The sequence below is a fragment of the Cynocephalus volans genome, chromosome 1, assembly GCF_027409185.1.
Source record: "Cynocephalus volans isolate mCynVol1 chromosome 1, mCynVol1.pri, whole genome shotgun sequence".
Taxonomy (NCBI): Eukaryota; Metazoa; Chordata; class Mammalia; order Dermoptera; family Cynocephalidae; genus Cynocephalus; species Cynocephalus volans.
This window is the reverse complement of record NC_084460.1, coordinates 283,082,129-283,095,890: the sequence shown is the minus strand read 5'-3', so window position 1 is coordinate 283,095,890 and position 13,762 is coordinate 283,082,129. Positions and strand designations below refer to the sequence as shown.

Below are 13,762 nucleotides of genomic sequence, written 5' to 3'. Positions count from 1 at the left end.
TCTGCCCCCCATCTTACCTTGACATCGAGGTGCAGCACATGGCTCTGGTGTAGGTAGCATATTCCTTCCAGCACCTGCCGTATATAGGTTCGGATCTGTGGAAACAGGGGCCCAGAGTCTGTGGGGGTAGGGTGGGGTACTACCTTTGATCACCACCAGGGCTGTGGCAAGAGGTCATGCATGGGGAGTGGCCTTCAGATGGCCCATGGATTAGGTTGAAACAGGTTTGGGGTTGATAAGATCCAGGGCTACCAGGTACAACCTGAACACAGCACAATTATAGGGTGGAGCCATTTTCATGGTAATAAATAGAATTGTGCAATGCACAACTTGTACAACCCTACATGGCAGGACTGCAATGAGATCAACAGAATCCAGGTGGGCCTCCTTCTGGGGGAAATGTTTATGTAAGAAAGGCTGGGAAACAACAGAGTTAGGGGCTGAGGTGGGTCTGCTGAGATTTAGAAAGGACAGTACAAGTCCCAAATAGGTGGGTCATATGGGGCGGGGCTGCCACCTGCCTAATAAGCTTTCTACCACCACCTCTTCCTTCCTCATGGGCACAGATGGCATGCCCAGGACCCACCCGTTGGTTCTTGGAGCTCAGATGAGTAAGGCTGGTGCCCAATCTGGCCCCTGCCACCCCCGGCCCTCACCTCTGACTCACACACGGTGGGTTTCCTGGCCATTCGCTCCAGCAGCTCCTCTGTGCAGCTATGCCCCGAATCAAGGAGAACAGTGACAAGTACCGACTGCCTGGCCTACCCCCAGAGCTCAGGGCAGGTGCCAGCTCAGCATAGCATAGGGTTCTCCCTCCCCTTAAAGCACATCTGATATTAGTCAAAGACTATGTTTTTACCTATCCCCTTGTCATCTGGGTGCACAGATCGGACAACCATGCTTGAACTCTCACTTGCTGTGGGATCTCAGGTAAGTCACTTAACCTCTCTGAGCCTAGGTCCTCTCAGGTGTAAAATGGGGATAACATTTCCTATCCTGCCCACCCTGTGAAAAATTTATAGGGATCAAATTAGAGCAGAACTTTATTGACTATGGATGGAACTTCTTGACTCTATTTGAGAATGCCCCAGAAGGTCTGTGACGTGGAAATTTGGCATTTTGCCGATATTTGGATTCAAACAGTGCAGATTGGGAGGCTGGTGTGCAGGTCATGGTCATCTGGCTAGTGGGAGTGACAAGCTGACCACCCAGCTCCTTACCTCAGTGTGCCTTTGTTTAACCACAGCTTTCATGAAAGGATAAAATCTGTTCTTTATGAAACAGCCTCTCAAACAAAGCCAAGTGTTGCCTGCCCTTCATCTGAAATGGGGTCACTTCAACTGTGCAGATATACTGTACTGCATTTTGTGATAAAAATCATGTCGTTTGCTGGCTGTGTGACCTCGAGCAAGTTATTTAACTACTTCATACCTGTTTCATCATCCATAAAATGGGGATAATTAAATTCCATGAGGTCGGTATATATGAGAATTAAATAGGTCAAATATAACAGTTTACATTTATAAACATAAAACTCTTAGAACACTGCCAAGCACATATTAAATGTTATGTAAGTTTAAGGTAAAAAATGAGCCAAAAAATGTTGGTTTTCACAGAAGTCTCCAGACTTATGCCCCCCAATTGTCAACAGGACCACTTTGCAAACTGTAAAACATGTTGCCAATTGGTTGTTACAAGGACTAGTCATTCAGACATGGGTCCCTCCTACCCCTCCAAGCCTGTCTCAGGATACAGCTCGGTGACAATAACCAGTCCCCGGCGCCTCTCAAAGGCCTCATGGAAGTAGAGGATGCAGTCGTGCTGGAGCCGGGCCAGCAGCCGGGCCTCCCGCCGTGCTGATGCTTTTGGCTTGGCCTGGCTGGGGATGAACTTGGCCGCAAACTCCAGGCCGGAGCTACGCTCCACCACGCGCCGCAGGTAGGAGAAGGCACCCCTGGGTGACACAGGGAGAGAACAGGGCTCAGCCTTCACTGCAGCCCAGGCTCTCAACCCCCTCCTCGCCTCTGACCCAGAAGCCTCTTTTGACCCCCAACACTGGCTCCCCTCCTAGCCCCACACCTGCCAATCTCCTGGTGGATGTCATAAAAGTCGCTGAGTCTCCTTCCTCGATGCTCCTCATCTTCCCCAACCCCCTCGACCTCCATAGCTGTCTGAGCTGGGGAAGAGATGTCCTGGTGTTAGGTGGGGAGGAAAAGGAGACAAGGGCAGAGACTGGGACAGGTGGGGTAGATGAAGGAGACAGAGGAGGAGCAAGAATGCTGGGATCTGAGGCAGAGATGCTGAGGCTGGGGTATGCAGTGAGTGAAAGGCCAGGTGTTTCCTGAGCAGGGCAGGAGCTCACATCAGATTCCCGGGGGTGGGCGCTTTGTTCTTCTCCCCTTGAACTCCAGCCCACCTACCTGAACGCACAGCCAACTCTGCTTTGCAGGAAACTTCGCCCGCCAGGTTCCGGGCAGTGCAGGTGTAGACGCCTCCATCCTGGGCCCCAGTGCTGAGCACCACCAGGGAGCACTCATTCTCTTCATACACAAAGCTCACGTGGCTACTCTCAGCCAGCAGCACCTCATCCTGTAGAGTTGGGTGTCACTGCCAACCCTGGCCTGGCCTCACCTCCACTGGGAACCAACTTTACCTCTATGCCAGAGACCCAGTTTCATCACCTCAGGGCCAGGAGCCTCTCCCCCAGGCCCCACCCTTACCTGCACCCAGGGCAGCAACATCCCCACCCCAGGGTCTTGTTCCCCCCAGGACCCAGAATCAGCTCATCCCTTATCTCCCACTAATAGCCCTGCACCCCCCAGTTAGTCCTGGGGTCCCACTTCCTCCTCCCAAGGTCTCCCAGAACTCCTCCCCCAGGCCCCTCTGACCTTGTACCACATGATGTCCGGCAGTGGCTTCCCCTCAACCACCACCGCAAAGCGAGCAGTTTCCCCAGCCCCCACCTCCACGTCCTCCATGATGGACTCAAACCGAGGGGCCTCTGAAATGCACGGGGAGAGGAGGGGGCAGGCAGGGGGCAGGACGTTGGCATCACAGGGACCTGCCTCCTCAGCCCGTCTCCAAATCCCCCCTCAGTAGCAGGCTGGGTCAGAATGCCAGGTTCCCGCCTCCCAGCACCCCCCTACACATACACCGGGGCTCTCAAACTCAGCCCCTTGGGACATGAGAGCTCTTACCTGGACCAAGCGCCCTCCCTATAAATGCAAACTTGATGCTCTCAGAATCTCAGGAAGCCTGTCACAAGACTCAGCTTGCTTTGTCTGACCCTCACTGTTCGTTTGCCAGCTTTGAAATTAGCAGATTTTTACACACAAAAGAAATCTGGATTTCCTCCCTTTCATGAAAAATCAGGACTGGCCATCCTGAGCCACTTGCCTCACTGCATTAATAGGCTGGCAAGGAGTGGCTCAATGCTGCCCCCTGTGGGTGACCGCCCTTCCTCACAGTCCCACCCTCCTGCCTCTCTGAGTTTAAGTGTACTTGGCTCCTGCAGGTGGCTCAGTCTGTGACCCTGAATTAAGCTCATGGATGGCTTTGCCTCTGTCTTGAAGTTTTTTTCTTCACATCTTATTTAAATGTTGAGGGGGCCTACTATCAGCTGGGAGATGACAACATGAACAAATGAGTAACCCCCACATATTAACCGAACAATCTAGAAACTGATTCTCAGCCCAGTTGTCCCACATGTGACTGTGATTTTATTCTCCCCACATATCATGTGGTCATATTATTTCCTGATAAAGCAACTTCTAATTCTCATGACGGAATTGAATACATATTGCAACGTGCTTTGTAAAGGAGGCTGTGACTTACAGGTGCCCACTCCTGAGCATGTTTAAGAGGATTGGGAGTGATGAGACATGGAAGACAAGGGTCGCTGCCTACAGACCACTGCCCATATCGTGGGCACACAGCTCAAGCGATGCCATGCTGGGAGTGGGGAAGACACTGTGGCATGGCAGGTGTGGAGGAAAGGGGGCCATCATTCCACTTGCCCTGCCTGGGTGGTAGTGGGGTGGGGTTTGGTGGAATGGGGGATGCCAGCTCCAGGACCCTTTTAGCTCTGACCAGCTGGGACACAATCTCCCTCAGTCACTGTCCTAGCCAAGCCAGGCTGCAGGGGTCTTGGTGCCAGGGCCTCCCCAGGCCCAAGGGCCCCTCCTATATCTAGGAGGAAGGACAAGCCTTGCAGATGGTACTGTCAAGGAACAGAGGGGACTAGTAGGAAGTGCTGGGGTGGGGGGCTGGGCAAGGAGGAAGATAAGGAGAGGCCAGGGACACAGACAATCTGTGGTCCCACCCCACCCACCATCCCCACAGCTGGGCCAGAAGGTTCCCCCACTCTCTTCCTCACACACCCTGCTGCCATTTCTCTTCAACTTTAAAGATGAAGGCATCTGGTCCTCTAGGAATCTGGTCCCCAGTCGGCTGGGAGGTGGGGAGGGGTAGTTTATGAAGGTCAAATTGCCAGAAGGTTTCAAGTGAACTTTAATGACTTTTTCTTTTTGTCTTCATTATTTTATTTTGTTTTATTTTATTGAAAGGTAATTGATTTTCTTCAATGACTTTTTTAAGGCACCAGAAAATATCTATTTACCCATGGTAAGATTGCCTGTGCTAACTAAAATGTCACTTTCCTTGCTTTTGGTTGAAACTATATCTACTCAGCAGGTAACGCTGTTTAGCTCATGTTAATTCAAAGTTCTGAGTGGCAGTTACATATGTCTGGAGTTAATTAACAAGCTTGAAAACAAAGCAATTACTGCTTAATGCATGCTACTGTTTGAGAGACTACATCTTTAAAGGAGAAATTATAAGAAGGGGTCTTGCTGCAAAGGTTGGGAGGCTCTGTCAGTCTTATTTAAAAGGGCAGCCATGAGCCTCAGAACTGGGAATCTGGTGATAGATACACTCATGGGCTTTTTTTTTTTTTTTTCCTTAATCAGTTTGGTCTTCCTATACCTGTTATATTTGAAATACTATTCCCTGTTGTATTTATTTATTTATTTATTTTTCCCCCTGTTGTATTTAACACAGGAGCTAAGAGCAGTCACTGGCTTTGGAGTCAGGCATCCAGACTTGAACCCAGCTCCTATACTTAATGTTGAATGACCTTGGGCTGGTTATTTAGAACCCTCTTTGGGCCTCAGTTTCATCTGTAAAATGGGATAATAACCAACCCAATCTCACAAGGTTGATATGAACATTAAATGAGGTAAAACATGTAAAGTGCTTAGTAATGAATCTGGCACACACTAGGTGCTCAATGAATATTCCATTATTACTATTACTGTTATTACTAGTACTGGTATCATTATAGTCATTAGATGGATAGGCCTGAGAGGGAGGACCTGGGATTAAATCCAGTGGCAGGTGGGTGTATGCACCTGGGGGTGTGAAGAGAGCTGTGGGCCTTGTAGGGAGGAAAGTGAAGACAGCCCACTGTCTCCTACCTGCCAGCTCCAGTGTGACCGAGCAGGCCTGAGTGCCATGGCGGTTTCTCGCAGTGCAGGTGAGGGGCCCTATGTCCCGGCGGCTCACTCGGCAGATCCGAAGACAGTACTGGTTGTCGTCTGGCTGACTCAGCTCGTACACACCTGCTCGTGCCTCTAGGAGGGCCCCTCGGCAGCTAAGGGACACAGGACAGGGAGGTCACCCAGGATCTCGCTACAGGGAGGTCTGGCTAGGCTGGGCTGGAACTGAGCCACCACATGTAGGGAGAAGGTAAATGGGGGGCAGGGGGCCCACCTCCTCCAGACGACCTGGGCCTCCACATGGTTGAAGGTAACAGTGACACTGGCAGGGTGTCCCTCCACCACATACACAATGTCCGGTTTATCCAGCACAGCAGGGGCCTCCTCCAGGGGTGGGCCTGGGAGAAGGAGAATGCAGGCTCTGGGCTTGTTATGGGTCCTTAGCATCACAACACCCAGTCACCACCCCAGCTCCATTTTTACAGATGAGGAAGCGGAGCCTCAGAGCGGTTTAGCAATTCATCCAGGGAACACAGCCAGGAAGAGGCAGAGCTAGGGTTGGACCCCAACTTGCCTGACCCCAAAGCCTCAGCTTTGCCCATTGCACCTTGCTGCCTTCAGAAGAGAGAAGGAGGCACACTGATGGGGTGAGGTCCCATCCAGCCACACTGTTCCTGCCATAGTCATGATGGCCAGACTGGCCCTTGAGTCTTCACCACCGGGCCCCATTCCCAGGCCACCCCCACTTCCACCCTCGCCCAGGCTCACCACGCTCCAGCAGTTGCACAGGCTCAGAGGGAGGTGAGGGCTTGCTGCTGCTCTTGATGGTGGTGCTGAGGACCCGGAAGATGTGCTGGAGCCCCTTACGCAGCCCCGTGGCCACCCAACCAGGCTCCCGAAGGCCCGTGGCCAGCACTATCCACTGGTCCGAGCCCAACACCTGGTGCTGCACCGTGTATGTCAGGGAGTCCGGGTCTGGTGGGGGAAGAGCTACTAGAGGCTGATGTTGCTGGGGCAGCACCGCCCCCACCATCCCCTGCATCCAGTTGGCTCAGGACCTTGGAACTGATCATTAGTCACTCTGAGGATGTGCCTCAGTTTCTCATGTTGCTTCCTGCCTGCCTCCCCATCTGTTCTTGCCCAACCACTGCCCCAGGCAGGCTTAGAGCCAACAAGGTACCAGTTACAGGCATGAAGGGAGCTGGGCTTGTATTCCAATTCCCTGCTACCTGAGATAGGGAAACTGAGGCATGGAGTAGAAAGAGATCATGGTCAAGGAAAAAGAGGGTGTTCCGGGGACCATGACCCAGGCACCTAGTCCCCCTGAGAAAGGGAAGGGAATGTGGCGGCACCCATGTCTCCTCTCCTGACCTGAGTGAGGACCTCATCTGCTGTGGAGAAAAGACAGGCAAAGCACTCCATCCACTCCTGCCCCCTCCTGTGTAAGCTCCTGGGGCCTGGCTCCCTTGGTGCCCCCACCTGAGTGTGCCCTGTCCACACCCACCCCTACTCATAGCCCTGCGTGGCCCTGACCCACCGATGGCCATGTCCAGACTCCTGGGGGGGTTCCATGTGAGCGTGACCATCTTCCCAGTCACAGCCACCACCTGTGGGGCACCATCTGGGGGACCTGGAACCACATCTGAAAGCCACAGGTTGGAGGTCCACTGGGTCCTTTAGGGCCCAACAGCTCCACAGGATCACCAAGACTTAGGGCAGTAGGCTGGGGGTTGAGGGACCAAGCCACAGGGACAGAGGCAAGGCCAGACAGTCTCCCCTGGGGGCTGAGGAGAAGGGAGCTGGTATGGAAGCCCCCACCCATCCCCACCCAAGCCCCCGGGTGGTGCCAGAGGCCATGCTATAGTCACATGCTGATGGGGGATGCCTGCCTCACCTGTGACATAGAGGTGGGCATAGCAGGCAGCTTTGCCCAGCTTGTTGGCGATGACACTCTTATAGACTCCGGCGTGCTGAGGCCCCACAGCAGGGAACACCAAGCGATGTACATCCCTATCTGGTGGGGGAGGGACAGTGACACTGGGGCTGAGCTAGGATACTCCGGGTCCAGGCCAGGACTGGCTTCCAAGTCTATACCAGCAGTCCTAGCCCCTCTTGCCTGTCCCTCCAGCACATTGGCCCAGGAATTTATAATCTTCCCACAACTGAGTCACCCTCTGGGGTCCCTACCCGTGTTGACCGCCTCCTCATTTTCCCACCTCTGCAGGTGGGAGTGGTTGTGGGGAGTCATAACCTCTGCGTAAAAGTTCTGACCAGGCTTCATTCCTAAGGCCCTCCCCCCAAGACCTAGTCCAGTCTCCAGCAGAGCCCTAAGAAAGCCCCCCATGAGAGCACAGCCCAACCTCCCCTCCAGCCAGAGCTCCAACTGGCTCCTCTGTTCCTACACCTATTGACCCAGACAAACCATCAGGTCCTCAACAAGTCCCGTGAGTTCCATCTCCAGCTCTTCACTTGCAAATTCCTTCCTTTTGGAAGGCTCATCTCTTCCTAAGGCTTCCTACTCCTTCAAGATGCAGTTCAAGTGAGGGCAGCCCCATGAAGCCTCATCTACCGAGCCCCCAGACCCCTCTGCACCCCATGCCCTGACTCCCTCCCCAGGACTCCAGCCCCCCCTCACCTATACCACACTGGGCCCCACTGCTTTGGCAGGGGGAGGAGAGAACTTTCCTCTTTACTTGCATGAGCCATAGCTCCTGGTGTGCCTGCAAGCTCCTTAAAGACACAGCTGACTTTGTTCATATCTGCTGGTCCCACCAGACCCAGACAGAGCTCAATGCCTTGCACGCAGTAAGTGCAAAATACATTATATGGTAAATTATAATCAGAGTTATCTGCACTGCGCCCAGCCTATGCCAGGTACTTAGCATGCTTTTTCCACCAATCCTTTCAACAACCCTACAAAATTATCCCCATTTTACCAGTGAGGTCAGAGACATTAATTATCTTGTCCAAAGTCACACAGCTAATAAATAACGAAGTCATTGCTTGAACTTCATTCTGTCTGATTCTGAAGCTCTTTCCTTTCCTTTCCTTATACCCTGCTCCCTGAATGATAAGGAGCTATGTCTGGTGAGGACATGAAGAGAAGACCTGCACTTTCCTTCTTCACATCAGGACTGTCCCTATACACCCCTCCCTTCTCTTAGCAGTTATCTCCCCGTATAACAGTCCTCCATTCATTTATCTCTGCTGACACTATGAGGGAAAAGAAGCCAAGTGTTGCCAGTGATCCCAGAAACAGACAGAAGCAGAGACGCCAGCTCACATCCTGAGACAGACACCCACCCAGGGCTTCAGAGCAGATCAGGAGACAGGGAGGTCTGTGACTAAGCAAAGACAGCCATGGGAGGGGGCTGAGGGCAAGGGTGAGAGCCAGGGTAGTGACACTGGAGATGGGTTGGGGGTGGGGTGGGGACAACAGGGCATGGACAACAGGGGGCATCCTGGTTAGGAGGTGGGCACCAGAGTCAGACAGTCCTTGCTTGCCTTTGGGCAAGTCCCTGTATCCCTCTCAGCCTCAGCTAGCCCATCTATAAACAGGGCTAATAGTACCTGCCTTCAGTCCTGTGGTAAGATTGTCCATGTCAGGCCTTTAGCACTTGGGCAGGGCCTGGCACTTAGAAAAAGTACTTAATATTCAAATCCCCATACCGGCCAGCCACCAAAAAAAAAAAAAAAAAAAAGCACTTGATAAAGGTGACCTTTTGTCACGTTGCAGCTGGAAGAAGAAACCATTACGAGTCACTGTGTGGGCATTGTCTTATGGCAGGTAGGCAGACCCCACATGAGACTCAGATTCCTTCAAGGTTGGAACCTGGATGCTCCCATGAGGACATGTCCCAGGCTGAGAGGACACCGACCCAAACACGTTCGTCTGCGTTCCCCGGCTGCTCCTTCACTGGCTGTTCATTAACAGTCCTGGACCAAGAACCCTTTCCATGCCAGATGCTGCCCACAGCAGCCTTTTCCTGGAAATTTCCCCAGGAAGTGTGAGCAACACCACTTCATCAATAATGATAATGGTGGCAACAGCAACAATAGCAATTAACAATCAGATCTAACATTTATTGACCACTTGCTATTTGCCAGGCTCTGCTCTAAGTGCTTTATATGTATTAATTGAACTAAGTCTCCTAACAACTCAAGTATACGTGAGGAAACTGAGGCACAGAGGGGTTCTGTAACTTGCTGATGATCCCACTGCTGGTCAGTAGCAGGCTATGCTGCCTGACCAGTAAGTGCTAACAGGGCCACCAAAGGGTGAGGCAATGACCTCACAGCCCCTCTTGGCCCCCTTCCCCCCGGGCACCCCTTCCTGACCAGGCTACAAAAAGAAGGCCCTGAGGGAGGCCAGGAGAGGAGGAGGGTGCTACAAGCCAAGACAGTGCAGGAGGGAACTCTCCCAAGGGCCCCTTCCAGACACGTACACTGTGTCATGCGCCGGTCATCACTGCTCTGGATGCGGTGGCCATTGTGGAACCAGCTGATGGTGGGGTAGGGCAGACCAGTCACCTGGCACTCTAGCATGGCCTCCTTGGCCAGTCCCACCTCCAGGTCCTGCAATGGCCGCAGGAAGTCAGGGATGGACAGCCGCTCCAGCTCGCCCTGCTCTGGCTCCTCAGGGATGGATGGCATCTTCTCCAGCTTTGAGCTGTAAGAAGCATGCGGCTGCCCACAAGTCCAGGGTCGCACCCCCCACCCCAGGGCTGGGGCACCTCAGTAGCAATACCTAGGGCCTGAGGAAGCTGTCCGAGGCTCCTCCACGTAGAGCTGGGCTGAGCAATGGGCCTGGCCGTGGATGTTGGTGGCGCTGACCACATACAGCCCCTCGTCCTCACTGCCCACGTGGGCGATGTGCAGCGAGTGCAGGCCCCCATCCTGCCGCAGTCGCACATTCTCACTCTCCTCCACAGGGTGGCCTGGGGGAGGGAGGGGCGGGAGTGCAGAGCAGGCACGGGGGGGGGGGGCCAGCCCTCGGCATACCCCATCCCTGCCTGGGCCCTTGGGGGGTCCCCAACACCTGCAGGGTGGGGAGCCATACCAAAATGCATCCAGGTAACAGAGGGGGATGGGGTGCCACTGATCTTGCAGTCGAAGCGGGCAGCACGGCCCTCCAGCACCTCCATATCTTCCAGCAACCGTGTGAACAGGGGCGCCAGTGAGGGCTGCACAGTCAGCCGGGCACTGCAGGTCAGCTCATCTGGGGGCAGAGGGCAGCTGGGGGCTAGGGAAGGCCATGGAGGCCCAGGCACCCCAACTCGCAGGTCCTACGCTAAGACTGGGCACGAAGCCAGAGCCTAGGCAGAGCCCAGGGGTGAGACAGTGGGCAAAGATCCAAAGACCAGGCCTTCTCAGGAGGGTGGGTGTCAGCAAGGGTAGGCAGCATGCTGCCGCAGTGAGCTGGGGACTCCATAGAAGCCCAGGGCCTGGCCCTAGCTCTCCCCTCCTCACCTCATTCTGCCCACCTAGGATGAAGTGCAGTCCAGCACTGATGGGTCTCAGAAGCCAAGCCCACTCCCTTCCCCTACCCCCTCCCTCAGAACTCTCCTCTGTGCCTGGGTCGTGTCCACACTCCAACCCACCAGCCCCAGACCCAGAGCAGAGGCCCCTTGGCCCCACTCTACCATTCTGCAGACTCTTCTGGAGGGGACAACAGTCCCTTCTGCTGACCTGATGCTTGTTCCTGCCTACAAAGCCCCTCTGGCTTCCTCTCATGTGCTCATCACCCACATCCTAGTGATGCAGGTTTCACCATCTGTGCTCCTCACATGAGGACAGCACCAGGTCAGAGATGTCATTAATAATACTAACGGCCAGCATTTATTAGGTGCCACCCTTGACCAGGTGCTGTGCTTTGCTCTTTAGATACATTATCTTATTAATCCTACCAATCTCCCTGAGAAGTGGTTATTATCATAATCTTTTCACAGATGAATAGTCTAAAGCTCAGAGAGATGAAGTAACTTGTCCAAAGTTACATGGGGGCAAGAGTTGGGACCCAAGTCCGGGTTTGTTGGCTACGCCTCAGCATAAGCTCCCCCATGGGAACCGCTAACGGTGACACAGCACTTCCTTTGTGCCACGTACTACTCTATGCCTTGCCACCCACTGCACATCCCTCAGGATACGAAGCCCTATGTCCTGGGCATCTTATTCTGCAGCTCATTCACCTCCGGTCCCCACCCTCCTGCTCTTGGGTGCACATAGTAGCCCTCAGGCCTGAGTGGGTAGTTACCTTTGGCCGTGCTGAGCTTGCAGGTGTAGATGCCACTGTCGTCCTCGTGCACAGAGGTGAGCAGCAGCTTGCATTTCCGGCCATCAAAGTGCATCTTGCATTTGAGCAGTGCAGGCTGCAGCAGGCGGCCACGGCACAGCCAGTCCACTTCCACGTCAGCAGGACCTGCCACCAGGCACTCAAACAGCGCCATCTCCCCGGCCCCCACGTCCACGTCCTGCAGGGGGGCCAGCACGGCCAGGGACCGGCTTTCAGGGTGTGCTGGGGGGAAGCGGCCACGGGGGGCACGCACAGAGCAGAGACACACAGGGCAAGGGAGACATACATATACACATACATATACACACACACACACACAAACACACACAGAGACAGACAGACAGAAAGAGAGATGCATTTTGTTCCTCTGGAGACAGGGAAAGCCCACCCCCACCCCAGCCAGGACAGCAAGGAGCTCTGAGACCTGGCTTCAAGACTGCAACCCAAGCTAGGTCAGGGGGTGAACTCATGAGAGGCAAGAGGGAATGAGCGAGGGGAAACCAAGACGACCACGTGGTGGCAGAGACGGCGGCGGAAAAAAAAAAAAACACAGCACACCAGCTGGGTACAAATTGAACTTTATTTGAGCTAAGAAATAGGTGTTCCCAAATATCTCCACTCCCTTTACAGCAGCCCCCTGCTCCTACGCCAGGCCTGGTTAACTCCCTCATTCCAGACAGAGCATCCTTGGCCCTGACAGTGAACAAGGGAGCCCCAAATGAGCCCTAAACCCGCCAGGGCCAGGGCCCAGCCAGGTCTCTCTATCGACACAGAGCCCGGGGCCTCTGGCTTTTAGTCTCTTGTAGAATAGAAAGTGTTGTGCCATTTGAAACCCGTCTCTGGAACGGTCAGTGTCCTACCCACTCCCAGTGAGCCCCTTGTCAACAGCCCCTGCACCTCTGGGCCCCTCCATCCCGCAGATGCCATGCCCTATCCTCTCCTGCTCTGTCTCACCCCACCCCAGCTCAGAGGCATCCTTCCCTGACTGTCACAGACACACAGACAGACAAACAGGTAGACAGACAGTGGCCTGTAGCAGTGGTAGCACATGCGATCACTCGGTGCTCCCCTGCAGGGAGAGACTGGGGGGCGCTTGATACCCCTCGTGGCTGCCCCTTCCCAGCACTCAGTCCATCTGGGGGCCTGCACAGCCGTGTGTCCGCTTGGGGAGGGTCCACTGGCCCATGGGTTAGCCCTGGGCTGCATGGAGTGAGAAGGGCAGGGGAGGGGAGGCTGGGGCGGGTCCAGGCCAGCAGGCCGGCTGGGTCTGTGGGCAGGAGGCAGTGAAACACAGCGAGGTCCGAGAGGTGCCTGAGACAGGGGCGCGGCTCGGAGGGTAGCTGGGGGGAGCGCAGGCGGCCCCCTGAGCTCACTCGCCTGTGTACAGACAAAAACCTCAGTCAGCAAGCGGCAGGTTAGTGCAGCACACACACACACATGCACACACAGGCACACAGGCGCACAGGCACACAGGCGCACGGACCTGGCAGGTGCCCGTCTGGATGGAGCAGTGCCTCTAACACTGCCAGGGCAGTGCTGCCACTTTCAGCTCCCCCAAGACCAGCCCTGGGCTGGGAGGGCCGGTGGCCAGCCCGAGACCGGGTCCCCAGGGGCTCCTGAGGTTTCTGGGCAGGCAGAGACCCTGGGCAACCAGGGGAGGGGCATTCACAGGCATCAGGGGCACCCGGAAGCCTGGGGGATGGTGGGAGGAATCCCCGAGAGAGAAGCACCGAGACACGAGTTAGCACAGAGAAGCGAGGCAGAGCCAGACCCTGGAGGAAAAGGAGCAGGCCAGAGAACGGGGGCTAAAGAACCTGGAGACCAAAGAGTGGCAACCACAGGAACGGGAGACAAGGGGGAGGGTCACTGAGGCAAGCAGGGCCCAGCAGAGAGGCCATGACTATTAGGGAACAGGCTCCAGCAGGTACCTAGGTGTATTTTGGGAAGTTCCCAGAGCTGGACTCTGCCAGGCTTG

At 54.7% G+C, this 13,762-nt stretch overlaps 1 protein-coding gene across 6 annotated transcripts in view; it reads right to left on the bottom strand.

Annotated features, from left to right (window-relative positions):
* Nucleotides 1-13,762, bottom strand: part of SPEG (striated muscle enriched protein kinase) — a 56,320-nt gene that overhangs the window by 13,392 nt on the left and 29,166 nt on the right. For 4 of the 6 annotated variants that reach the window (XM_063112868.1, XM_063112885.1, XM_063112873.1 and 1 more), the window contains 15 exons: nucleotides 11,749-12,009; nucleotides 10,555-10,713; nucleotides 10,243-10,432; nucleotides 9,941-10,164; nucleotides 7,390-7,509; nucleotides 7,033-7,137; nucleotides 6,264-6,470; nucleotides 5,770-5,893; nucleotides 5,475-5,650; nucleotides 2,889-3,001; nucleotides 2,421-2,589; nucleotides 2,080-2,176; nucleotides 1,754-1,954; nucleotides 657-714; nucleotides 18-95 (listed from right to left, as the gene is read on the bottom strand). In XM_063112868.1, the coding sequence (XP_062968938.1) occupies nucleotides 18-95; nucleotides 657-714; nucleotides 1,754-1,954; nucleotides 2,080-2,176; nucleotides 2,421-2,589; nucleotides 2,889-3,001; nucleotides 5,475-5,650; nucleotides 5,770-5,893; nucleotides 6,264-6,470; nucleotides 7,033-7,137; nucleotides 7,390-7,509; nucleotides 9,941-10,164; nucleotides 10,243-10,432; nucleotides 10,555-10,713; nucleotides 11,749-12,009 (2,282 nt within the window). Of the gene's footprint in view, nucleotides 1-17; nucleotides 96-656; nucleotides 715-1,753; nucleotides 1,955-2,079; nucleotides 2,177-2,420; nucleotides 2,590-2,888; nucleotides 3,002-5,474; nucleotides 5,651-5,769; nucleotides 5,894-6,263; nucleotides 6,471-7,032; nucleotides 7,138-7,389; nucleotides 7,510-9,940; nucleotides 10,165-10,242; nucleotides 10,433-10,554; nucleotides 10,714-11,748; nucleotides 12,010-12,359; nucleotides 13,165-13,762 lie in introns of those variants that run through there. The other 2 variants (XM_063112893.1, XM_063112900.1) reach the window with 2 other exon arrangements.